The following is a 27,309-nucleotide window of genomic DNA, read 5'->3' as shown; positions in this document are numbered from 1 at the left end:
TCATCGTTACATCCTTTTCTGAGGTATGAACTAAAAGTGTTCCTAAAGAAAATACACCGTTTTTGTGCACCCGCTATTATACCTTTCTAAACCATAACCAGACGTACTTCGTTCGTAACGTTTTCCAGTAAAGATTAGATTATGTGATTGGACTCACTGCGTTTTCTAACACGTGTCGGTATCTGTTCGCACCAACTACCTTCGGGAAGGAGCCAAAGGGGTTTTCAGCTTACTAATTTGAAGAAGAAAAAAAAATGTAGCGGCTTTCCCGGGGCCAAGAGCTCTATGCCTTTCAATTTAATCCCCTTCTAAATGCTTTAAAAAAAAAAAAAAAAAAAAAGCATTTACCGATAGGGTAATCTTCCCGTAACGCTGCACAGGTAAGACACTAAACTTTTGCATTATCTCCTAAAATTCTTTAACAATTTACAGAACATAAGACCAGTGGTCGGAAGTACTTTACTAGAGTCGCTACTTTTTTTCGTAACTTGTAGTGTAGTGTGCCACTTTTTCTAAAAAAAAGAAAAAGTAGTGTAGCGAGTTTTGCGAAACAAAACGACAGTCATTTGTAGCGATTAATGACAACTACTTTTAATGTTAGTTTAGAAAAGAAACACGGTTTTAACGCAACTACTTTTTCGAATTTGATGGATACAAATCTTCTCTCAATGGATGCAATGAAAATGACTCTGTGGCTGCAACCGAGTTTTAACAGAAATGACGTATTTTAAATCGCGTATTACTAATAAACTAGCCATTACGTAAAAAAGATCATTACTCACTTAGGTCACACTTTCAAACGTGAATGCACACTCGTGAAACATGGATGTTATTTCAAAGGAAGGGAATGTATTTTCGATTTAACTTCATTTCTCAGAAAATAAAAAAAGCATTAAACAATTAAAAAATTGCAATGATTTGATCATGTCGCATTTCTTAAATTAAATATTCGTTGTCGATAATGGCATAAAAAGTTGAAAGTTAAATGAACTAATTCGAAAAAAATGTTTCAGAATGACAAACTAGCTCATATAAACTTGAATAAATAAATATTTCATAGTTATTCTCTTATATTTAATGTAAGCCAATTTGTGGCTGGGTGGCGCAGTTGGTTTGTCGTCGGCCTTCTGAGCCCAAGTCTGCGGGTTCGATCCCGGCCCAGACACCGGATTTTCGGGATGCAGAAAATCCTCAGCGGCCATGCCGTATGATTATGCGGCATGTAAAAGATCCCTGGAGTGCCGTATAGGCTCTTGGCATTTCCGGCAATATTAAATTCCTAGTGCACTTTAGCATCCAAATAGAGTCTGGGTGCTGCCATCTAGTGTGGCAGAAACTAGACGTCCAAATTAACATGACCATCGGTATCTCACCCATTGTGGTGGTCCTGAAGGAGTGGATACCAACTCTGGAGAACGCACTAGATCTGCTCGTCGGCAAGACCGATTGTGCAGCTCATTGGAAATAAAATAAAAAAAATGTAAGCCAATTTCTTATTCAAAACTATTTTGATCATGGGTGTAACTTAAGTAGTGAAATAGTTACTACAATTCCAAAGTAGTTTGTAGTCACTACAAACTACTATAAAAGTAGTTGTAGTAAACTACAGAAATAATGATTTTCTGACCACTGCGTATGACTGCATGATGACCATTGACCAAAACAATTCATTATATTGGCTTATAATTTAATGCTGAGAAAGATGGATGCCCCCTTAAAGAAGAACTGTTCTGATCACATGCTACAAAGTTTAACCTGTCATTTAACTGTCCTCATTCAAGAAACCAATGAAATGAATGATTCTGTTTATTTATTTATTTTAATGAACGCATTATCTTGAATCATGTTTCTTAATGAATTCATGAAATACGTCATCGTAACTTTGAGAAAGTGAACCCAAACCGGAAATTCTAGAAAAAATTTATAAGTGACCGATGGACCACCCGTAGCGAGAGAGTTTAAACTGGCATGGAATGAAATAAGCCGAGTGCTAAAAAGCACAACTCGCTTTCTGTCACCCCAACTACAGAATTTTGCAATAGTTTAACGCTTAAACCGCTTCCACCCGTGTTTAAAATTCTGTCCAAGCCCCTGACCCCGGCTATAGGCCAAGAACATTTTGCCGTATCAAATTCTTCGGCATATTTTATCATGAATGAATAGTTATGTTCGACAAAGAATTGGTTTAATTATCCAATATTTTATTTATAAGTTGTTTGTCTTGTTTGACCTTTAGTGCGATTTTTTCTTTTTACTCTCGGCTATTATGTTATTTTTTTTAAATTATAGCTTTTGAAGCTCGTAAAAAAAAAACTATAATTTGTAAGGATGATGCTTTGATTTAGAATACAGAATTGAATATTTAATATTTTAATTTGTTTTAAATTGATTCAAGGTTGTGTTGATTTTAAGGAAATTAATTTTCTTTATTTAGTTATTAATTTATTCATTGCAGTATCATTGTTTAATTTTGTTCAATTTAATCGAAGGTTTTTGTGAATTATCTTTAATTGGTTGACTCATTATATTTTTATAAATTAAACCCTTTTTTCTTTGTTTTTTTCATTTTGTTTTATTAATTTTTGATTATCTGTTTGAAAATGGCGTAGTTCTATTTTCTCTGTACATCATTTTCAAATTAAAAAAAAGTCTTAAAATTCTTTATTTTTAAACTGAAAAGAAAAACACTGAAACATTTCAGAAATGAAAAACATTTCAGATCGAATTTGATATGTAAAATAAAGTAAAATGGTACTGTAATGCAATTAAATAAATAAATAAATTCTTGCAAGTTGCAGTGTTATTATTTCCTACTAACTATTCTAGTTTTGTATCGTGCGCAATAATCATAAATAAATATTCGGTGGTGGCATCCCTACGACTTTTACCAATATACGACTTTTTTAAAATTCGAATTCTCAGAAAATATTCAATCGATTTCGCACAAATTTTGTATTTTGCCATAAAAAAATTAATTATTTAAAATGTAAAAAATTGTATACCTTACAATTCAAAAATTCTTTGGCTAGTATTAAATGAAATGATAAAAAATATAAATATTTACTAAAATGTTTCTTTTTTTCATGGAATTATCTTAAGAAAAACAAACTTTATTATAGTCTGCAAAATTTTCTGAATTCGCTACGAATTTCTGGAGATATGGCGAAATACGCTAAAAATGAAATTAGCATTAAGGGGTCCGAACCTCCGAACTATGGACCGCTCTTCGACCAAACTATTGTTTCCATATTTCCCAAATTCCGGCTATTCACTATATTTTGGGGGTTCGAAATGAGGTATTCAGAGAAAGTACATTTTTGGGAAATCTCTTACATAAAGTACATTTTAGTAAAAAATTTTGAATATGGATTATAATATTAAAAGATTCTTAGATGATTTTTGTATATATATTTTTATAAGAATTAAAATGGAACACTTCCTATTACATCAAATAGTGACGCATAACTTTAAAGCAGACGATCAACGAAGCATCCAAACAATAACTAATTCTTACATTTAATGATTCTTCCGTCGTAAAAAAATATTTATGTTATCTGATAAAAAAATATTTTCCAATGAATCCTTGAAAGATTTCTAACGATAAAATAAGCATTTGAATAACAAAACAAAAATATTTTTTTCTAAAGAATTGGTTTCGGAAATTATTTGTATTTTATTGATTTGTTTCGTTCGAATGCAGTTCTTGTTTATGTTGCTCATTTTTGATTTGCAAAGGCTTGGTAATTATCGCAAATTTTTGAGTTGTTATTTCATGAAATGATGAAATTGTAATTTTTCACCAAAGTGGGACTAATTGGTAATTTTCCTCAAAAACATTACTTGATGAAAATAAAATTTAAATAGAATTCTACAATTTTACGTGATTTTGTTTTAGCCAAAGATGAGATAGGAGCTTGTAAATTCTACCTAAAATGCTCCAATTCTTTCTAATTGCTTCAAAATTGATCCAGTAAAATTCCCTAAACTTGTTCTAATCCACCCTCTAGATGTTACCCAAAAGGACAGGCATTTACAAAAGAATTTTCAGAATTTTTTTCCGATAATCAATCAAATCAAAAACTTTTGACAATCTGTCCCAAAGCACAATTTTTTTTTTTTTTTAATGCGAAGTCACTTCAATTGTTGGAACGCATTACATGTTAAAACAAATATCTGCTATTTTTCTAAACATTCTGGCAAATTTTTCCCTTAACCGGTTCTTTTCAGAACATTTTGTCAAACCGGATCCAAAGCTGACATTTTATTTCAAGATGCAACATCACCCAAAAAATACCTTCGAAAGAAAGAAAAGGAGCATTCGAATACAAAAAGTTAGAATAAAAGATGAATCTTAGTCACTATTGTTCCAAAAGTATTACATTTGTGCTCCGAACTTTTCCCAAATAAATGCAATTTAATTCCACCTCCGATTTCATTAAAAAAAAAAAAAAAATAAGCGATTAAATAAGTAAGAAAATCCGTGCTCCAAGCTCTAAAATGTTCTACAGCAGGGACTTTCAACCAGTGGTTCAAACGACGCTTGAAAATAGTCTGCAAGAATGTTTCTTTTTTTTTTATTTGGTTGTTCCTATGATATTGGTTTTGACTTCTTTGCAGAAGAACAATGATTACCTTCGAGCAAAATGTAAGATCAAGAGATTCATTAAGATTAAAATTATTGCTCAATCAAAAATTCTGTACTTTCAATAAGCCTGGTAAATGGCAAAAAATATGCTCTGTAAATAATTACGTGTATATGTTACCTTGAATAACTGAAATCTCGAGAATATCGACTTTCACCGGTGAATGTCAACAATCACATGGTCGCTTTAGTGAATGTCCGAAATATTTGTTATATCCGATATGATATTAATTTATTCGTTGATATTATTATATTTATTCGATATTTTAGTATTTTCTGAGGATAGATTAAGAAAAACATCAGTGCTGGAATACCAGTTAAATGCACACTGAGCAGTGGCACTTGACCTTAAAAAAACGTCAATGTAAGGTATACCAGGCAAATGTATACCGAGTAGTGGCACATGACCTTAAAAAAACACTGATGTAGGGCATACCGGGTAGTGGTAATCAACTAGATCTAGTATATATTTACCAAAGCGACTAAGTGATTGTCAACATTCACCGTTGGGAAAGTCAACCACCTTGAATTTCGGTCATTCACAGTGATATAATAACATTGCAACCACGTAACAGGAAAAGTAACTTTATACATAGCGTAATGGGTTGTTTTATATAAGTACGTAAACAGTATTATACTTTATTTATTTATTTGTTTTGTCACCTAGAACTCTGCTAACTTCCTTGTCAAAATTCTTTTATGCTGTTTATTTTTATTCATATATTTATTTTTATTTAAAAAATCAAATACTCCCGAATATATGTTAATATACATGAAACACTGATCGCAAAATTATGTTACGAATTTTGAAAAGTTATAAGAAATGAGGGATATAAGAAATTCAAAGTCGCTGTTAGAAAAACATTTTTGCTAGTTTAATTCCTATCAAAATATTGTCTATTTAAAAATGAATGCAATGTAAATAATAGCAATGCAAAGTAATCTTTTGTATTCCTTAAACAGTTCTGAATGTGTTTTCTATTAAAAAAAAAAATTTCATGTACAACGAGTGAAGAAAAAAAATTCTTTCTCACATTCTTGTACTTTCACACATTTATAGGGCAATTGCAAAATATATTTTTAAATCTCGTTCCTTAAATGTATAAAATGATACAAACAGAAACACATTCAAATCAGAGAAAAATACCGCCTGAATGTCTGTTGCAGAATGCGGTTTCCATAGTAACAAAATCTCATTTCCCTGGAATGGAGAAATAGCCCCCATGCGATGATCTATCCCCGAATTTAAAGTTGGTTTCTAAATCCGAAGTTGGATCTCTGAGCTTTTTATCCTATTCCACCCCCGCCGGATGGTTTTATTTTAGTCTCATCTTTTATCGCGCTCTGCTGAAGATAACATTTGATGAACAGCGGGATTAGTTGTCTTTTGATGCATCGATGGGGGGAGGGAGTCTGCAAGCAATGAGAACAACGTTTGCAGCTGTTTGGAATGTTTTTGCATTATATTTTGTACGAGCGCTAAGACAAAAAAAAAAAAAATTATAATTAAAGATAGTTGAAATTTGTATAATTGTTACTGTGAATGACAGAAATGAGTGGTTGTTGACTTTCACCGGTGAATGTTGACATGTCCGAAATATATACTAGGTCTAGGGAAGTTCCATTGCCCGGTATGCCCTACATTAATGTTTTTTATAAGGTCAAGTAACATTGCGCAGTATGCATTTAACCGAACACTGATGTTTTTCCTAATCTATCCTCAGCAGATATTAAAATATCGAATAAATTAATATTAAATCAGATGTAGCAAATATTTTGGACATTCACCAAAGCAATAACGTGATATTTGACAATCACCAGTGAAAGTAGACATTTTCTTGATTTCGGTTATGCACGGTAATGTAATTATTTATACTAGTGGGCTGCGGCGCCTGCTCGCTGACGCTCGCCAACCCCCGAAAATTGCTACGCAATCTTATATGGTTTGCTTCGCAAACCAAGGTTGCTTCGCTCGCTACTAACTTAGGTACATTGCAAATGCACAAAAATTCTACGAATTCAAAACAATCATTCAAATCCATATAAAAACTTTAAAAAAAAATAAAATTACATCTTTTTAGTAAATACTAAGTCATTAAAATAAATTTGAATTCAAATAAATGACATGTAATTCGTTAAACCTATTAGAAATGTGCTATAGTATAATTCGTGATATAAATCAAAAATCGTCAAATAAATTCGTAATATATAAATTCGTTAAAAAAAGCGCTTTTGACAAAATACTAAAATAGAGATCTATCGACAACGACTACTCACTTCTGCCTAGCTTAATAGTATGAGATTGCCGCAGCTGATGCTCTCTGGTTATTTCAGTTTCCGTTTTTAAAAGCGCTATATCATATGTTGAGCCACCTCAGTTAGATTTGGCATGTGACATTTTTAGCGGCAATCATGGGTCGATTCGCCGTGTAAGAGAAATAGTAACGTAAACAAAACAAAACAAACGTTGCCACCGGCGGAAAAGAAATGCAGCCAAAATTTGGGAGCTACGTAAGAGAATTATATATATTAGATTGTGTGACTGATATAAATGATACAACGAGTGCTAAATATTAAATCTATCATTCCATTAAAGTTTAATAATCAGTGAGTGCTGCTAAAATGCTGCTTAACTTGGGTGATCCTTTAAAGCAACGGTTCCCGAATGGAGTTCCTCGGCATCCTAGGGTTCCGTTAAAGAGGTTCCGCAAGTTAATACTTTTTATAACAAATGATGATTTTCGAATCCTCCGATAATATTTAGATTCATAATATATTTAATCTTCCGGTTGCCTTTATGAAATTATTTCAAATAAAATGCCAATGGAATAGAAATAAAATTTTTTAAAAGAAAAAAAAAATATTTCGAGTAAAAATGCAACGAAGGAATTGTGAATAGAACAAGAAAGTATCTTTAAAATGTTAAATTAGTATTTCCTATTGCGCTTTTTAAATCAAAATAAAATACCTAAATTCTATGATAAGAAATATGTTTCCCTAATAACCATTTTTTACATTCATTGTTGTTCTTTTAAATTTTTATTTCGTCGTATGGCATAATTCGGCTTATTTCATTCTTTTTCGCCTTATGCGCCAAGAACAAATTCATAACTAAACTAGATATAGCACAAGGACTGCAAATTTAACTGTCTGACATTAAACTTAGTTTAAGATTATTAATTATAAAACCATGAAAAATCTTCATTCCTCTAATTAAATATTTCTAAGTCTTTTGTAAGCTATAACGTTTACAATTACCTTAGTTAACTTTTTTTTTTTTAAATTGGGGTCAACTAAGAACATTTTTAATGAACTAAAAAATTTGTTATTGTTTTTGTTTATTTTAAATAATATTTATAAAATCAATAATATTTTTCTCTTTCCTTTTTTTTTTAAATCATAAAAGTATGCACTTATGTAAGATTCTTAAAAAAAAAAAAAATCTAGTTGCTTTTACAGGGTTTAAGTTAATTATTCCAGAGAAAAAGAGCCGTTGGTGCCAGGAGCCACTTACGGCAGACGATTTGTTTTACAGTGTGCTTGAAACTCTTTTCGCACAAATGACCTTTTTAATCGTTTGGCGCCCAAGGACTCATGATAGATTCTCAGTTTAACATTGTCTTATTTATAGTGTTTGTTGTCCCTTTTCTTTCCAAAAGCTATCTTCCGTTTACTCCAATTTAATCTCCATTTATCTAAATTGTTTCTATTTTTTTATACAGTTTTAAAGAACAGTCAAGGAAAATTGAATTAAATTATTTTGTTGCCTCAAGCGACGTTTAATAATTGAAACTTCAAAGCATTTCTCAACAATTAAGGAAACGTTTATATTTCTTTTGCTCAACGCTTGCACTTATGATGTTAGTACCTAAAATTAAGAGCACATTATCAAAAGAACAAACCAATTGCTGTCCTTTTTTTTTTCACAATTTCCCCACTTTAAATACAAAATTGTTTTAACTTATGCAAATTAAAAATTTTTAACATTGTAAATTTAATTGTCACATTTCTTCTTGCTTTTTAGTTACTTCCAGATTTCTAAAAAGACCGTCATGTACTCGCCTTTTCCTGTTAATTATTCAAAATTTTTACAGTTAAACTGCTGTAACTCAAGTTTAAAATTTCAAATCAATAGATTGCATAAACATTTTTCCATTCTGTCTTTCAATTCTCAGGAATTCCATTCTTTAAATTGATGGATATTATTTGTCTACATTTCATTAATTTACCTTTAAGGTGATACTAATACTGTATCATACCGCAATCCAAAATCATTTCATTGTTCAAAGGTTTTTTGATATAATTTGCTCTTTTTAAATTTTCAGCTTTATTCAAATTCTGAACACTTAAATAACTTGTTAATTTATCAACATTTGGTAACATTTCTTTTTATATACATGATTTATCAGCATTTGGTGGCCGCGATATCCTGGTTCGCAGGAATTTGGGTTCACGTTCGTGAGAACCGGGAGTTCGAATCCAGCCGGCCGAAGACACCCCTTCTAGTTAATGGTGAATGGTGCACGTTAAATTTGTCGGTTAACAAAGTTCTCCTAGTTCCAACAGCCAATTATACTTTTGAGGGTACTGAATTGCAGATTGATCCTGCTCTAGTTCAGTTCAAGTCACGGTAGCTGGCATAGCCGTAGATTAATGAAGTGCCTGGGTCCCTGACCCTTAATCCTCGTTCATAAAAAATAATGGGTACATAGCACAAAAATAGTTTTGCAGATCAATGGTTAGTTCAGTTCAAATACTATCTGAGGATGAATGGATGGATGTATAAATGGGTCTGTCCTATAAACGGGTAAGACGTATGGGTGTGGCGGAAATTGAATTCGTGGCTAGAGATGGCGCCACTGGAAAACAAGAACAATTGCACCCCCAATGCCTTCATGGCCCACGACAAAAACACCGACATTTGATTTTGGTAGGATGAAGGTTTGTCCAACCTTTTCAGTAGTTCCCAATCATCTTGATTTGGCAAAAGAATAAAAATTAAAGTATTTTAAGAAATTAAAAAAATAAATTTTTTTAGCACTTTATGTTCTACATTTTTGGCGATCATAAAATGAAAGCGCCGCAACCTCCATTTCTACCAGGGTATATTATTAGCACCCGTTTAGTTTTTAATTCTACAATTCAGGCCGAATTGCATTTTTCAGAACTCTGAATGTTTTTAATGTAGGTCTCTAGGTTAGGGGGGGGGGGTAGAAAGTGAATGCAAGGTAAGGAATGACTGTCTTAAAATTGACTGTATTCCAATTGGCATTAGCTCACACAAACACGACGATAAGACGATGCCGACTTTCTCATTCTAAAAGTTAGTCAACCAGCCCTATTTGTTCATTAGCGGTGTCATGGGGGAAAGGGGGGGGAGAGACTGTGAGGGGGTTTTCAGGAAGTGCTTGATTGTAGTTAATGATGATTGTTGCCAACTGTCACTTGTACACTTTTCGCCTCGTTTCTAAGAAATATAATTTGGCAGTGCGCTTTCAAATAAAGCAGGAATTCATTACTTAATTATTCATGCCTGGGGGCATTGTTGGACTTCCAGAAAAAAAAAGAAGGGGGAAAAAAGTGCAAATATCATCATAAGTTCTAATGCTCTGGATGCCGTGTGTGTGTTTTTTTGAGTAAAATGATCGGTAATAAAAGACTTGATATAATGTTAGTATCATAAAGAAGATAATGAGTTGGTTTATACCTGCGAATGACATGATAAGTGTTTCTGTGAAGTTCGGAATCAGAAGCAATAAGTTTCTCACGGGAATATGTGCTGAGTTGAGTTGTTATAAAATTTCCCAAAATGAGGCGACACAATGTTTTGCTATCCTCATCAAGGGGTGCAATTTTTTTAATATTGGTTTTAAGAGGAAATTAATATTAATTAATAATAATTTATGAAAAAGAATGTTCTGGTGATTAATTAATTACAAAAGAGAGAAAATTGGGTACTTGCACTTCAGGAAGAAGACCTCCCGTACCCACACTTGTGATCTATGACGTCAGCTAATCTTTATCCGCTAAATGGCGCAATAAAGTGGAGCTAAGTTTCTCTACCTAAGTTAGAATGTTAATCAACGATAACTTAAATACATATCGCCCATCGAATGAGTTGAAATATAATTCTTACTCGTCTACTTCTTTTAGTTAACTTCAATTTATTATTTGTTTACCTATTTTATTGTAACCGTGATATAGTTTTGTTTTGTGTACCTGGCAACTTCGATGCATCATTAGTTTCTGTTCCACATGGCTCCGTTCCTATATTTAAGCCTCTGTGTAAATATTTAGAGAAAGAATCGTTGTGAAAGAATATAGATTGTGTCACTTAAGAGAATGGATACTTGACGGGCTTAGATTATTCGAAATAGAATGAATGGAAAGAACAGTTGCTAACATAAACAAATGCCACGTTTCAACAGCCCATCAGAATCGAGATACACATACTACACGTCACTTGCAGGTATCCATTGTGATGGCATTATTGCAATCACTGATTACCCATAGGTCGAATATTCCCCCCCCCCCCACCTTGGATAGACTTTTATAGACGTCACAGCATTTCAAGTCACGGGTTGTAAAAACTGCATCGATTGGATTCATTTTCAATTTCAATTGTAGCGTAACTACCACTACGAAAATTAAACATCAATTCGCTGGTATATAAGACATGCTAACTTGATTCAATCACGAGGTACCTTTTGATAGATGACGGTTGGCATGGTCGATAACTCCGCCCCCACACAATCAAAAACTATTCAACATTCTCTTTTCCTTCTTCAGAATCCATATTTATAATAAAATCTTTGAACCAGACAGTAATTGTGAACAAGTTAATCCTAATAAGGATAAAAAATGCTTTAAAGCAGTGTTTCCCAAACTTATGACTTTAGTGTACCCTTTCTGAATTTTTCGTAGCCATGTGATTTTTCGTAGCCATGAGAATAAAATGCTTTGTATCAATATATTGATTTCGAATTGCATTGATGGAACTAACCAGCATTTCCGTTACATTAAGAGGAAAACCTCCCTAGGCTAGCCCGATGGCATTCTCTATAAAACGTTTACCACGAAGGATGTATTACGTCAGCTGAGAGCATAAACCACTGACATTCGAGCTTGTGTCTTCCCCCGTGTGCTATATCGTTAAATATATGAGAAAGGAAATGTTAATATTATTTTTAACAATATTATCGAGAAGTCCATGAAAGAGAGTTCCTAAACTTGTATAATTTTCTTCATTTGTTATTTCGTTATTTCTATCCTTATGCTTGTTTTCACAATGTCCCACCCCATTTGTTTAATTGGTTAGATTTATATATTTTTTTATTATTATTATTCAAATGTGATTATTTATTTTTATCTCTAAAACTATTAAAGTGAGATTCTGTGAATCTTGGCCAAGCTGTGAATAAAAGCGAATATTCAATATTGAAGCAAAAGATGGCGCCATTAGTACAAAACTAATAGCCACCGCCAAAAACTTTTCTTATTTTTTTCATCCGTTCAATCAGTTGAAGTATGCTTAATTTGTAAATTAAAGAAGAACTTGCAGTGAAATGAACTGAAAAAATTGAATCAGTTTAAAGAAAACAGGTTTTTACTGAGAAGCGGTGTAATTCTGAGATATTTGTAAACAATCATGCCTTTTTTGATTCTGGTCTCTACTTATAATAATTGCTACAATAAAAAAAAAAAACCTTAAACTATTAACATTGTTGTACGGATGTTTTTCTCTATGTTACTAAAATAATAATTTTTTTTAAATTTATTATTTCAATATTGTATTTTATTTATTTAATTTTTTTTTTTGGTTTATCACCAACTAAAAAAAATTGTGTTACCTTTTTTTATTAAGATTCATTTAAAAATACTAGCTCCAATTTTACAATGTTGGTCTAAAAAGATTAATTCATACGGTAATTTTTTCCTAAATAATTATTTGTTGTTATTCTGGAATTATTTATGATAAAAAAACTTAAAATGTGTTTAATGTTAATAATAGTTAATGTAATGAAAAACTAAAATAAAGTTATTAAGAAACATGTTATTATTAGGATTTGGTTTAAAATTTTTTTAATATTTTGATTGTTTTTTTTAACCACCTGTTTTAATAAAAAGTTCACTTCTAATTTATTTAATTATTGATAATTATTTAACTTTAATTTTGAATTTCATTTTAATAAAAATTTTCTTTTGTTGTCTAGTTATACAGTTCTAGTTGTGGAGTTATATTCACATGATTTTTTTTTTCTTTCAATAATTTGGATTAAATGTTTTGAAGATAATTCTTCTATTAGATCAGATTTTTAATGACAGTTGAAATTTCTTTAGGAAAAAGTATATTTTTTTCAAGACACTAAAAAAAACGGAAAGTATATAAAGTCATTAAAAGACCAATACAATTGTTTAGCAATAATTATTAATTATTAGCTTAAATTTAAAAATATAAAATTTAAAATAGTATGGAAAAGTTTATTTTTTTTACTTATTTAGTTTACTTGTAAAGAAAAGTACACTGATTGTCTTTCAGCTTGCCTTTAATTGTTTTTCAAAAACTTCAAATTTTTTTGTTGTTTTGATAATGAGTGAGAATGACTTTGTAAAGTAAACACATAAAATAGTAAAGGAGGGTAATTTAAAGTAGGGTCAAATTAAATTTATATTTAATATTAAACATCTTGATAAAATTTTAACGGTGATAAGTGAGTGCTCTTTCAAAATTCAAAGTGTCCTTTTCTGTGAGAAAACACCCTGCCCTTTTCTTATTACTACAAAGAACTCTTTATTATCATAAGTATGAACTAATGATAGTTTTTTTTATTATCAAAAACCGATTTTAATTTACTATATACTGATAAATTACTATGAGTTGTGATTGTGACTAACTGTTTTTATTTTTTTCTTTTTATAGTTTATTAGTGGGCTCGCCCAAAGCTTATTCTAGTCAGTTCAGTACAAATCATTCCGGAGCTGTGTACAGATGTCCTGTCAGTACGTTTCCAAAAGACTGTGAACAAATCAGTATAGAAGATGAAAATGATTGTAAGTATTTTTAATTGCATTGTTTTTTTTAGATAATTTGATCTTTTATTGTACCCTGGAATTGACCTGAAAAAAATCTCTCGTCATGTGGCAAGCCAGAAAAGAAAAATTTAAAAAATGATGACTTAAATTAAATAAACTACTGGTCACTTTCCCCATTGCTTTTTTTTTAAGAATCGTTTAATAATAAGAGTACATCCATGTAGAAAGAGTGTCTGGAGAATTTTCATTTAACAAAATGTCCTATATTTCCATTCAAACTTTTGATCCTTCAGAATACATCAACTTATGGTGGAGAGTTCTTTAACAATTTACATATTTTAAAGTTGTATAGTATACATTAAGTTGTATGTATTTTGCTTCCCTAAATATTTTTACATAAAGTTCTTTAAAGTCAGTATGTATACCAAAATTTTGTCACAAATTTATTTTATTTTTATTGTTGAATTAACTTTCTATAGCTGTAGATTATTAATGAAATTTCTTTTAAAAATAAAATTTAACCTAAGCAAAAGAGAAGAAAAAAATTGCAAAATGTAGCTACTAAGTCATTGGAGAGTACCGGCCGCTGTCTACTAACTTAAATTTTAAACATTCAGGTCTACCATGGAAATAAACATTCCTCATTCAAAGCTCTTCTGTTGAATTTTAGACCAACTTAACACCTTCCTCAATACTAACTCACAGTTTTTTTATTTCCATCATGGAATTTTTTTTTCTAAATATACATATTTTGTCAGTTAAAAAATATAAATAAACAGAATTAAATTGTGTTTCACGCAAACACTTTATAGTTAGAGGTTAAATGGTTGATGCATGTTGGATATACTGTTATATCAATTTTCAACTTTATCATAGCTTTGCAATTTTAGACCCAAACCAGAAAACAAATGAACTCTTAAATTAAACATTTAGATAAACTTGCCTGAATATAATCTATCTGTGTAAAGAACTCCCCTAGCCATTTTTCGGGAGTGGTTAATTATTTAAGGTAGGGTGTTGGGTCATTATTTAAGAAAGGTTTTGACTCCGGTCGACTAGGGAAAGGGAATCAGGAGAGAAAGAAGCTCCCTTCTTTAAAATGCTTGTTTCCATAGCAGCAGATGGCCCTAGACTTTGTTGCATGGGGAGTTCTTTCTTTAGACAAACTGTAGGGTTTTTTGAGTAGGGGCTTCTTGAGTGAAACTAACCCACTTTGTTGCATGGAAAGGAAAACTTCTGAACATCAGTCCAAGGGGCTCTAAATGAAGGATATTTTCATTCTTATCGTTGGAGCTATTTTTCACTTCTGGTCAGCGTGAGAGTTCAGTAATCCTTTCATTTTTTTAATATTAATTTCACAGAAGCAAAACTTGAAGATACAGAATTAACTGTGATAGATTTTTCATTATATTTTGATACTCCACTAAAATCAGTTATTATTTTTATTGAACTTAAGTCTAACTGTGTTATATTATAAAAACAAGGATGGAAAGAAATATGCATAATTGTGTAAAAGATTGACAAATTCAAAAAGTGCAGCCAGAATGGCTTGACAGTGGAAAATGTGTTCTGCTTTGAGGGCAATGTCTGCATATCTGGTCTTGTCTGAAGAAATCTTCATGTTCTTGAAATGGCTCATATGAAGTCTTGCTATCGCGGACAAATAAGATCCGGAATGGAGGGTTTTTTTGAAATTTAGCTTGAAAAGGCAAAATCATTTAAACACTGAAATGAATTCTAAAGTTTGATGCATTTAGAAGCAAAGCTGTACATTACTTTCAATTATCAATAAATTTTTATTATCTTTCAGTCAGTTTTCATTGTTAATTCAAACTTTATTTTGAAATATTTACCTTATTTTATTGCATTTTACTTAAAACCTATGCTTATTTTGAATCCATAAACAGCGCACTCAGATAAATTTTTTTTTATCTTCAGTTGCGGAAGACGAAGTTATTCGAGACGATCAGTGGCTTGGTGTTACTGTTAAAAGTCAAGGTCCTGGAGGTTTTGTATTGGTAAGGCTCGTGAAAAGTTTCACTTTTGTAATTTCTATTGCTCTTTTTATTATGTGCTTACGCATATTTTTATATTCTTTTGCTTTATGAATCATAAATTTTATTTTTGTTTATTAATAATTTTATCTATAATAATAGTAAAAAAAAAACTCTAAAAATTATCTTTAAATTTTAATGTTCTGACTTTAAATAATATTAAATCTCTTTCTTTTTTTGGTTTGTTGTTTTTAATTTTTATCTATTTCATAAAGTGGCCATCACAGGTTTTTAAAATAGAAAAGGAGTTGAATAATACAAATTGAATAGTGCTATTATCAGCTAATACTCAAGTTTTTTGGGCTGTTCTTTTCAGTTTTTAAATGTAATATTTTTCCCTTAAAAAGTCTCTCGCTTTTCTCAATAAATACTTCTAATCATTTTTATTTAATTTTCACAAATAAACTGAGTAGGGATTTCTAATCAATTTGGCAGTATCTTTCAATGCATGTAAAATACAAAGCTGACACCCAATCAGAAATTGAAATATAAGATATGTGTTATTTCAAATTATTTATTTATTTTTCCTGCTAAAATGATACCAATACAATTCCGAAAACAGCGGTTATGTAGTATATATTTGTCGGTTTTTAGATTTTTGAAAAATATCTTTATTGTGTAATTTATGTTATAAAATTTTTTAGTATCATCCAAATCAGTTTAAACTGTAATAAAATTAAATTTAAAAAAATCTGAAAACTGACAAATGTGTAATTTTTAATGACTGTCTCAGAACCACAAATCACATATTTTTTATATTGGTTTAAAGTTTTAATGAAAATTCCATAATAATTATCAAGTGCTATTTCTCTTAATCTAATGAAACAACCTCTTTATTTTCAACCTTTTTTGTAAGATATTGTCAGTCAAGTAACACTTATATCATCGAAAATTTAGAACAAAAAAATATCAAGAAAACGAAAATTAAAAATTTAATCTGAAATCCAAGGTGGCGAGGGTTGACGCCTTTTAATGCACTTTTGAAATGGATCTTTAATCCTGCTATCTTACTAAAAGTTTTTGAATTAAAATTATTACTCTGTTTCAATTGGATAAATTGGGTTCAATAATTTGAAACTTCAGAAAATGTTTTAGAAATTAGTAAAAGCAGGTAATTAGCAATTAAATAATATAATATTATTGCTTTTTCTCTAAACATCTACTCTCTCCTTTACTGTTTATTTATTTATTTTAAATTGAAAATATATTCAGCTTAAAAGAAATTACTAAAATTAGACTAAATATTTGAGGTATTTATTTAAGATATACTTATACATAAATGCATGTAGAGTATCAAGACGCAATCTCAAAGTTGACGGGAGGTTAAAAAAATTCCGAGATAGCGAGTTTTTGAGATAACAAGTTCAGAACTAAATATATTCTAAAGAGTAAAAATATATATTCTAAAATATCACTCTAAAAAGTTGAGTCATGAAGCATAAGAATAACTACTATTAAATATGTATGTAATGATAGTTGACTATAAGTCTAAATACAACAATGATAATTTTATTTTTAAATGTAAGACAAAAATTATGCATGAAATAGAAAAGAATTAGTGGGCAATAATTTTACATTGTGATTTTTCTGAAAAAAATTCAGTTTTTATATCGAAAAAAATTCAACACAACAAGATTTGAGAAGAAACTCTTCGACATAAGAGCTCAAATTAACATTAGGTGGATATATAATGACAAGGGGAAAATATTTTTTTAAAATGGCAAAGTTTTCAAGATATAAAAAGTATACTGTCTTATAATATTAAATAACAATGATAAATACTTTTTATTATTAAATATATTTTTTCATCTCTAGACTTGTGCCCACCGTTTAGTTAAGAAAGGACCTGATTACCAATGGGGTCTGGGTGTTTGCTATTCTCTGGATCAAGATCTTGTGAAAGATAATATCTGGGAACCCTGCGTTGGACGTCCTGTTGCCAAAGCACACGAGCAGTTCGGCTACTGCCAGGCTGGTACTAGTGCTGACATATCAGAAGTATGCGTAACATGTAATTACAATTATTGATTTAGTATTGTTTTGTAGGAAATAAGGTACAGTGAAACCTCCAGGGAAGACCACCTGTATTTGCGACCACTTTTGGGAGGTACAGATTTGTTTTCCATGGACTTTGTGTTGATGAAAACTTTTAGTTGAAACCATTAAAACCTCTCCCAGCGATCGGGCAAACATCTGCACCAAATGCGGAAAAAATCAAATCAGGACACACAAAAAAGTTCCAAAATTAAAAATTTACCAAAATATATAAGTAGATTAAAATCTATATAAAATATTTGTCTTAGGCTCTTATTTAGAGAGCTCTTTTTAACGATACATCCTCATGTTTCAGTCAGAGTGCACTAAAAACAATGCTGTACTTCTAGAGTTAAAAATTAAATAAGCAAAAAAGTTATATTTGAAAAAAGAAGCATCTCAAACAAACAAACCTTCTCATTTTTTAACTCATTTTTATGATGTAAAATAAATGCAAGCTTCAACAAGAAACATAATTAGCTTTATCATTCATACTTGGTAAATTTGTTTTTACACATAATTATATCAGATGGGATCATTTTTGTCGATGCTAAATTTTATTCATTGATACGTCTTTTCAAGACGCCAACGAAAGCGGCATTTCCGCACCAAGAAAATGTCACTGACAGAAAATAGTTTGCGAAAAACCATTTCCTTTGATAACAATTTTGAAGTCAATGGAGGCAACCTATGGAACGGACAGTGGTCGCTCCCGAGACGTTTCACTGTATTTGCATGTTAACATTAGCAAGTAATTGCGGCATATATAATGTGTTGAATTAAAATAAATTATGAAGACCACTTCAGCAAACACCAAATAAAATAAATGAGGGGTTTCACTTTATTTCTATTAAAATTATGGTTTTAATAGATGGATTCTGCAAATACTATAAAAATTCTCCACACACAAAACTGTTAAGAGTCTTACAAAAACATTCCTTTTTTAATTTTGAAAATTAATTTTCATTTATAGATAAAGTGTATGGTTATTTACTTTAAACTTCATGTTTTAGAATAAACCCTGTGTTATTTGATTAACAAAATCTCAGTCACTTTGCAACAAAATATCCTTTGAAAATAGCTTGAAATATTAATTTTTTATTTTCAAGTTATTAACTTTTAGGACATTTTAAACAAGTTTTAATGTATATCAAAATTGTTTTTATTATTTTGTCTGTTATTTTATTTATTTAAGATCACATGTAATTTTATGTATTCTGGTCAAATAGGAAAAATGTATTCTTACTTTCATAGAGTGTCTTTATTATATTGTTGAAATGTATTCAGGGGCGGATTAAGCGTACGCAGGGCCCTAGGTCATTCAAATTTTTGGGGCCCTTCAATTACATTTTTTTCTCGTATATTTTTTATTTATTCAAATATAAAAGTATTTATATATCTTTTCATTTGAGAAAGCATATTTAAAATAAATAATAATAAATTAAATTTCACTTTTTTTTATTAAATTAGAACTAAAAAATAATCATAACATTTTGCAAAAATTTGAAAAATCATTGTTTTTCTCAATTTTTCTTAATTTATTTTCAAAAAATCAATTTTAAGGGGGCCCCAGACCATGGCCTAATGGGTAATCCGGCCCTGAATGTATTTTTCCAAACCAGCTAAGCTACTTCAACCTATTTTTAAATAAGCATTTTTTACGCAAAAAATTTCTTTCATTATTACGACTCTAGAAAAATTGAAAATATTGTTTTAAATACCTTCCAATTGGTCACTTCAAGAAGAAGAAGATTACTCATACCCACACATGTAACCTCTGACATCAGCACCATCTGATAGTTTATAAACAAAATGGTGTGTTAAAGTTAAGCTAAGTTTCTCCACACAAGTTAGAATCTTAATTAGCGTGAAGTTATTTAAATACAGAGACGTGCGAGCGATCCTTGAAATTTGTTAAATTTAATTCTTTCTTGTCTTCTTCTTTTATTTAACTTAGATTTATTATTTGTTCATGTATTTTGTTGTAACTGCGATGTATTTTTGTTTTGTGTATCTGGAAACTTTGATGCATGATTAGTTTGTTTATGCTCTACACGGCTTCGTGCATGTCTTTGTGTTAAATAAAATTTGAAAGAATTGAAATCTTTGTGAAAAAATATGGAATTGAAACTTAGCACTTAAGAGAATTGAAACTTAACGGATTGGCTTACACGGAAAAGAATGGGAAGAACAGTTGCTAACGTAAGCAACTACCACGTTTAAACAACCCATCAGGATTGAGATACTCACACTAAGTCACTTGCAAGCACTCCACGCTGCTCTAAAACAAGTTTAAAATGTTGTTCCAAGACACTGAGAATTAAAATTTTATTTCTATTTGTAGTATATTTTCAAAGAACCATTCAAACTTAATAAATATTAATAATTTCTTCCTTTTTTCAATAGGATGATAAACTTATAATCGGTACTCCTGGACCTTTCACTTGGAGAGGCACAGTGTTTACAAATAGCATCAAATTTGAATTAGGTGCTGACATTACTTGGCGATATGGTCCCCTTTTAGACGATGGTGCTGCAGTTGAAAAGTATAGTTACTTAGGTAGGTAGTGCTTTTTGCTATTAAAATACTTAAACCAAATGTTTAAAAAAAAAAACCCGATAAAAGCTACTAAGTGAAAAAAAGTAATGCATCGATTATATATATCAATATGCTATTTTGATTGTTCATGTTGCGAATTTTGAAGTAGTATTTGATAAAGATCCTTGACCAAATAATATTAATATACTCACTTTAAACATAAGTGAAATAATGTACATTTGATGCTTTTAAGCATAACTATTTATTGTGTCTTGATAAAATGCAATTATTTGTAAAAAATGTCTTATTGCATAGAAAAAGAATATAATAAAAGTTGCAAATATGTATTTGTAAAATTAAAACTCTCGTAACCTTTTCTTTTTTTAAAAAAATAGTGTTACTTAAACAATTGTGATTTTGCTGTCTTTAAATATTTACTGGTAAATCAACTGCTCATCATATTCCTTCTGGAATTTTTTTCTATTGAAATATCTCACTTAAGCCTTTAAAATCCACCTTAATTAACAATGCACATTAACATAGAATTTGCATACTTTATTGTGATGTAACTTATTTTGAAAAAGCTAAATTCTGTGCTTTCATTCCAGAAAATTTGAAGGAAAATATTTCTTTAAAAAATATTAGCCTTAAAATTTTAAATGTTGTAGCAGATTCAAAAACTTAACACAGATTTTTGTAATCAATTAAAAAAAGAATTGTTATTTTAATGATTTATAGTTATAATTTTGTTATATGCTAGTTAGCTACAGCTGATGAATATCAATCAGTAGAAACTGACAACCTCATTTGATTTAAATAAAAAAACTAATCAACCCATAAAAATATTAAGAAATATTATTTTTTACATTATGGGTCAACAATGCTCCATAACTTTAACTTACATTGACACTAAACTTTCGGACCTTTATGACTTACATTTGAAAGTTAAATTATTTATTAATCTGCATAATTGAAGAGTGATGAGTTTCAGTTTTAGTTGTTTTAAGAAAATTAGCTTTAGAATGTATAGAAACATCAGGAATGTGTTTACTTAGCATCTTTGTACATTTGAAACTACCTTATTAAAGACCTTGCAGAATAGATTGTTTTATAACTATCTTTTAACATGGTCTTCCTCTAAGCTGTCCCAGGGGTCACAAAAAAAAATAACTCATTAGATTAATTTGTTTCATTTTGTTCATTTTTGTTAAAATATAGGAATGTCAGTTACATCAGGAAAATTCTTTGGTAATGAGACGTCATTCGTTGGTGGTGCACCCAGGGGTAACGGAACGGGTCAGGTTGTGTTCTTTAAGAAAAAAGGCAAGGATACTATCTTCTTAGTTGAGCTGGTACTCAATGGAGAACAATTTGCCTCATCTTATGGTTATTCTTTGGCCACTATCGATGTTAACAGTGATGGGTGAGTTTGTTAAATTTTTTTTATTAATTTTGTACCTGTCTTAAAAGTTTCGTACGACATATTAAGCTCTTATAATATGTCTTTTACAATATCTGTTTTATTTATTAATTTTGAAAGTTGCATCAGTGCAGTATGTTAAAAAAAGATCTGTTTAAAAAAATGTGTTAATTATGCGAATGGGAATCGTTATGTAAAGAAGAAAAATAAATTAGAAACACATGTGTAATCTATAGTTTTAATTTTGTAGATTGAACAATTAATTTAAGTTAACATGAAGTCGTTACGTTATGTAATATTGTGAAGTTGTTGTGCTTTTGCTTTGTTGTTTTAAAGTATTTTTAATTTGAATTTATGTTATGAATGTATTATTCCGCCAAAACATATTCACATTCCATGTTTGCAATTACTAATAAATATACCTTTCGGACTTTTATGGATTGATTTTTATCCACAGAAAATAAAAGTCTTATTTGTATTTTTAAAAAATTTTATTGACATACTTACTATTTTCCAGCTATTTAGATCTTGTAGTTGGTTCACCATTCTACTATTCTAAAGGTATTGGAGGAGCTGTTTATGTTTACATGAATTCAGAATTTGTAAGTATGCTTAGAAGTTTTCTTTTGATTTATAAAAATAATATGAAATTATTTTAAAAAGTATGTTATACAAATAAAAAATAATTGATGCATAACTGCAATTCCGTTTCTCTCTATTGTAAATTTTAATAAATTTACTCACTCATGAATTCAAACATTTTCAAAACTCCACTTGGTACTTTTCACTGAAATCTTTAATTTGAAACCTGTGAAGAATGATTTTAAATATATTTGCAACAGTTGAATATATTTTGTTTATAGAATTGTTAGCTCGGTTTTTTTCATTTTGTTTATTTTGTATATTTTACTTAATAAAATGAAACAGATCAAGATGTTTTTTAAGTTATAATTTTTTCTTTTAAGAGTGGCTTATTAATTATTCTTCGATTTAAATATTAATTTCATCATATTTTACAGAAAATATTTTTAAAATGGCAAATTTTTTTTAAACTTTTCTTAAAGAATGACAAAATAATGACAAATGTTTTGCCATTAAATAAAAATTTTATTTAAGAAATTAAGGTTGCAGTTGATTTTAATTATGTTAAATAAATCATGCATTTATATTTGCTTATTACAATATCTACTGTGCAAATAATTAAAATATAAGTTACCTTTATGTTTGATTTTTATTATCAACTTTTAAACTGAAAATATTTATTTATTGCATAGGGCATAACTGAAGATACAGAACCTATCAAACTGACTGGAAAATCTGATTCACAATTTGGTCTCTCTGTTGCAAATTTGGGTGATTTAAATAAAGATGGTTACCCAGGTAATATAAAATTATTTTTATATTTTTAGATATTTAAATTATTTACTTAATTTTTAGCACTAAAATATAAAATTTTGTAGAAACAGGTGGTCTTAAACGTTACACTTATTAATTTATTAGTCTATCACAAATTTGGATAATTGAAATTAATTTTTTGTATCTGTCTGCTTGTTAAAGAAAAAAAAATTGTTTTAAATAATTTTTTAATAGTTCAAAATATAATCTTTAGAAATAATTTGTGCTTCATAATACTGGGCAAGATTAATAATTTCTACAGGTCATTGGGTTATGAAATGTAAAAATTACATTTAAAAATTGTTAATTGCCACTTTTTTGCCAAAATGCACTCCATGTACTCTAAAAAAAAGGTGCTTCAACTTCATGTATTGTTTATTACATATGAAAGCTGTAATCATCCTTGAAACGTTATTTTAAGGGAATTTAAAATTTCAGGTGAATTGAATTTGTTTATTAAGTGGTTTATTCAAATTTCATAATGACTCTTTTGTAATGTAATTGCATATGACTTTTTTTTATTTATGGCTGATAATATTTAGAAGATATCTAAGTGATGTAATTTATTCATTGCTATTACACTTATTTTAGGTTCAATCTATAACTAATTTTTATGTTTATTTATAAACATAAATTTTATGTTGCATTATTGCTTCAAAAACTTAAACCTTATATTTTATTAGTTGAAAACGTTTATAATATTTAAATTCTGCCTAAACTTACTTGGAAAGGTCAGAAAATTCTTTCTTCACTTTAGAAGCTTACCCTGTTGTGTATTTTGAGAATAACATTGAGTAATTAATAAAAATTAAGCAATTAAAAATAATTAATAATTTTAAACTTAATTGTTATTTAAAATTTAATTATTAATTTAATTAATTACTAAATTTATTAATTTAAATGAAATAATTCAAAGGAAATCGTTTACATTATTAGAATTTTCAAGTGATCTCTATAAAAAAAGTTACAACTGGCTGATAATGAAATTTTTCATTCTTTTTTAGACTTGGCCATTGGTGCTCCATATGATGAGAGAGGGGCTGTCTATATCTATATAGGGTCTGAATCGGGTCTGATAACTGAACCATCTCAGGTTATTAGGGTAGAGGACCTGGCTAAGGAAGCGAGGTCCAAAAGAGACCTCAGCACCTTTGGTTACTCATTGTCTGGAGGGATGGACCTCGATAGCAATGGATATCCCGATTTATTAGTTGGAGCCTATGAAAGTGATAGCATTGTTCTCCTTAGGTGAGCTATCTTAAAATATAATTATGTAACAGTTCGCAAAATTAAAAATGGACTACCCTGAATAACTGTTAATCTAATGATCAAATTTTAATGCTCTTGGACTCAATCTTAATGGCTCGAGGGGGTGACCTCAAATATGCTAATTAATTAGTGCAGACAGTGTTACATAATGAGACACAAAAATATACTTTCTCGGAATGAACATACCTTTTTTTATAGACAGATTTGGATTTTTGACCCCTAAAAGATTGGGGGGAGTCGTAATCTGGGAGGGAAATAGATATTTGCTGGTATATTATCCCTTACCAGGGCTTAACTCATGTTCAAGGCTGGTTATCGGGTGATGCTACATTCCCTCAGAACAATATTGTATTGTTTGGATCATGGATTCTTCGAATTTTTATTGAATTGCACCGACCACAGTGCGCGTAAAATATCCTCAGTGGTAGACGGATCATGTGTTATAGTCCCGTGACCGTGGAAGGTTTTTCATGGTTTTCCTCACCATGTAATGCAAATGCAGGCTTGTTCCATCAAAAAGTCCTCCACAAAGGTAAATTTCTTCCAATACTTGATCCAGGAATTCCTTTGTCTTCTATATTGGGTTCAAAATAACAAAGCTACAGAGGTTATGCATCTGTAAAAAATCATTGTTGAACTGTTTGGCCCATTCTAATTTTTAAGAATCTTCTTAGTGGGAGTGGGTAAAGTCAATGGGAGGAAGGTCTGCCTTCCAATCTAAATTGTGGTAGTGTAGTGTGTGCATGTGGCAATATTGTATCACCATTGCTAGCAACCAATCAGTTGTTAGCTACCAAACAACCAATCAATCTAATGTGATGTCAACAAACAAACCAACAAAAAGAGATTTTCATTACTTTATAGTTCTTTATATTTTTAAAAATTTTCTCTTAAGTTGTTAAGAATTTTTAATTATTTTTTTGTTTGTGTTAGTAACTTCCTTTATCTATCGTTTTAATTTTAATTTATCCTCTTTTTCAGATCTAGGCCTATTATTGACATCATAACTCACGTTGAAGGTAACATTTCAAGCATAGATCCAAAAGTCAAAGGATGTTTGGAAGACCAAAATTCTTCTTCGGTTTGGTACGCTTAAAATTTCTTACTGTAGAAATGAGTGTGTTATTCTCACGCTCAATTGTTAGTCTTTAAAGTGTAGCAAGTTAAACTCCTTTTTTTTCTTCTAAAAACAACCTAGCTTTTCAAGATTAGGTGATCACTTTACTTGAGAAAGGTAAAACGCTTCTTTATAGGCTAGCAGATCCAGATTTTTGTCCTTATTACGTAGTATAATATACTCTTCAAGCATAATTCCAATGACTCAATTATTAAAATTTTGATGTTTTCTAATTGTTTGTTTTTGAATTTGGTTTCTTGAAAGATTAAATATGACATCAGAAAACTTTTTTAGTATAACTTGAAAACAATTTCAGGTTCATTGATAGTTTTATAGTGCAAGCTCCAATGGTATGAGAATGAACGAGTTCAATCTATAACTCTATTTTTTTTTAAAAATTTAATTCATTAATTGTAATTATAGTTATGTTCTAATAGGAAGGAGTGGAACTGGATTTATTATATATGTATGAAATCGTGTTTTGTTGAATTATTGAAAGCTTTTGAAAACTAAAGAAAAGTTTTAATTTCTCCTTCTTTTTTAATGATCTAATTTTGCTTTCCGAATTTTTTTTAATATGTAAAAAATACCGTATTTTTAATAAAATTTTTGAATTTTGAAAGTGCCCATTAGTTTTATGCATGGCTATAAGTTAATTTTTTATGTAGTTAAATTCAAGGAATGTTTTGGACACTTTTGCAAACTTTAAAAGTAGTTTAACATGTATAATAATTTTTTATAATTATTGTTGGGGAAATGTTACTTTTGATATATATATATATTGTATGTTTTGTTTACTGTAATACGGAAAATTATAAACATTATTACAGAAAAGTTGTTTTTTAAACAGAAAATTGCATTATTTCGTATTGTCATCAATTTGTTTTAAATTATAAAATCCTCACATAAAGCTCCAGATAGTGTATATGTGTGATATATGGTTTTGAATTTTTTTTTAACAGAATGTGAATTATTAAGGGAAATGATTTTGTTCAGAATAATAAATTAAAGACAATTCAAACAAAGAATCAATATAAAAAGTCTCCGTTAAAGCTTTTTATATTTCATGTATCTTTATTGTTTTATTATTTATCTTTTCTTGTAACTGTCATTTTTTTCCCCTAGCTTTTCTTTTGAGGCATGTTTTCAGTTCAATTCATCTGTCTTATCTCACGGCACATACATCAAACTCCGGTACAGAATAGAAGCCGAAACATTTACCGGAAAAAAGTACTATCGAGCAAAGTTTAAGGCGTCCCTTGAATCTGAAGCACCAAATGTTGTTGAAAAAGAATTAGTCATCCGTGGTGTCTCCCTTTACGAACCTCACTGTTCAAGACAGCTTGTCTACTTGAAGGTATTTCTTATGTTATTTGTCATAACTTTATGAACTTACAAAACATTATTTTTAGATTCAATGTCTACAAATTGAATTTCTGTTGGAAGGTTCAATTTCTGAAAATAATGTATTGTTTGTTGCTTTATAATTTAAAACTTTTACCTGTTATGCTTAAAAAAAGAGATTCACTAAAATATTTTTCATTTAATTAGTTAAAAATGCGGAAACTTTAGTTTGGGATTATTTAAAACTTTCTTCACATATATAATAATGAATGGTTTGTGTGTCTCTTATAAACTAATAAGCATACAGAAACTTGGATATCAAAACAATTTTATCCCTCTGTCTCAATTATCCAAAAAAAAAATTATACTCTGTTCAAGCTGGATGAAAAAAAAATTTAAAAAATATATTCAAGATCCTGAACCCCAATCCCTTGAAGTTCCCAAATCGCTGAACATTTCAAT

General features: G+C 29.7%; 1 protein-coding gene across 1 annotated transcript in view; it reads left to right on the top strand.

Moving 5' to 3' along the window:
• LOC107454271 (integrin alpha-PS1) overlaps positions 1-27,309 on the top strand; it is a 174,680-nt gene that overhangs the window by 128,775 nt on the left and 18,596 nt on the right. The window contains exons 2-11 of the mRNA XM_016071396.3: positions 13,563-13,693; positions 15,614-15,693; positions 17,545-17,727; positions 20,170-20,323; positions 21,521-21,725; positions 22,240-22,324; positions 22,997-23,102; positions 24,122-24,365; positions 25,368-25,472; positions 26,629-26,860. Coding sequence (XP_015926882.2) covers positions 13,563-13,693; positions 15,614-15,693; positions 17,545-17,727; positions 20,170-20,323; positions 21,521-21,725; positions 22,240-22,324; positions 22,997-23,102; positions 24,122-24,365; positions 25,368-25,472; positions 26,629-26,860 — 1,525 coding nt within the window. The remainder of the gene's footprint in view (positions 1-13,562; positions 13,694-15,613; positions 15,694-17,544; positions 17,728-20,169; positions 20,324-21,520; positions 21,726-22,239; positions 22,325-22,996; positions 23,103-24,121; positions 24,366-25,367; positions 25,473-26,628; positions 26,861-27,309) is intronic.

The sequence above is a fragment of the Parasteatoda tepidariorum genome, chromosome 10 (assembly GCF_043381705.1).
Source record: "Parasteatoda tepidariorum isolate YZ-2023 chromosome 10, CAS_Ptep_4.0, whole genome shotgun sequence".
NCBI lineage: Eukaryota > Metazoa > Arthropoda > Arachnida > Araneae > Theridiidae > Parasteatoda > Parasteatoda tepidariorum.
Note: the sequence above shows the minus strand (reverse complement) of the source record. Positions and strands in the feature narration are given on the sequence as shown.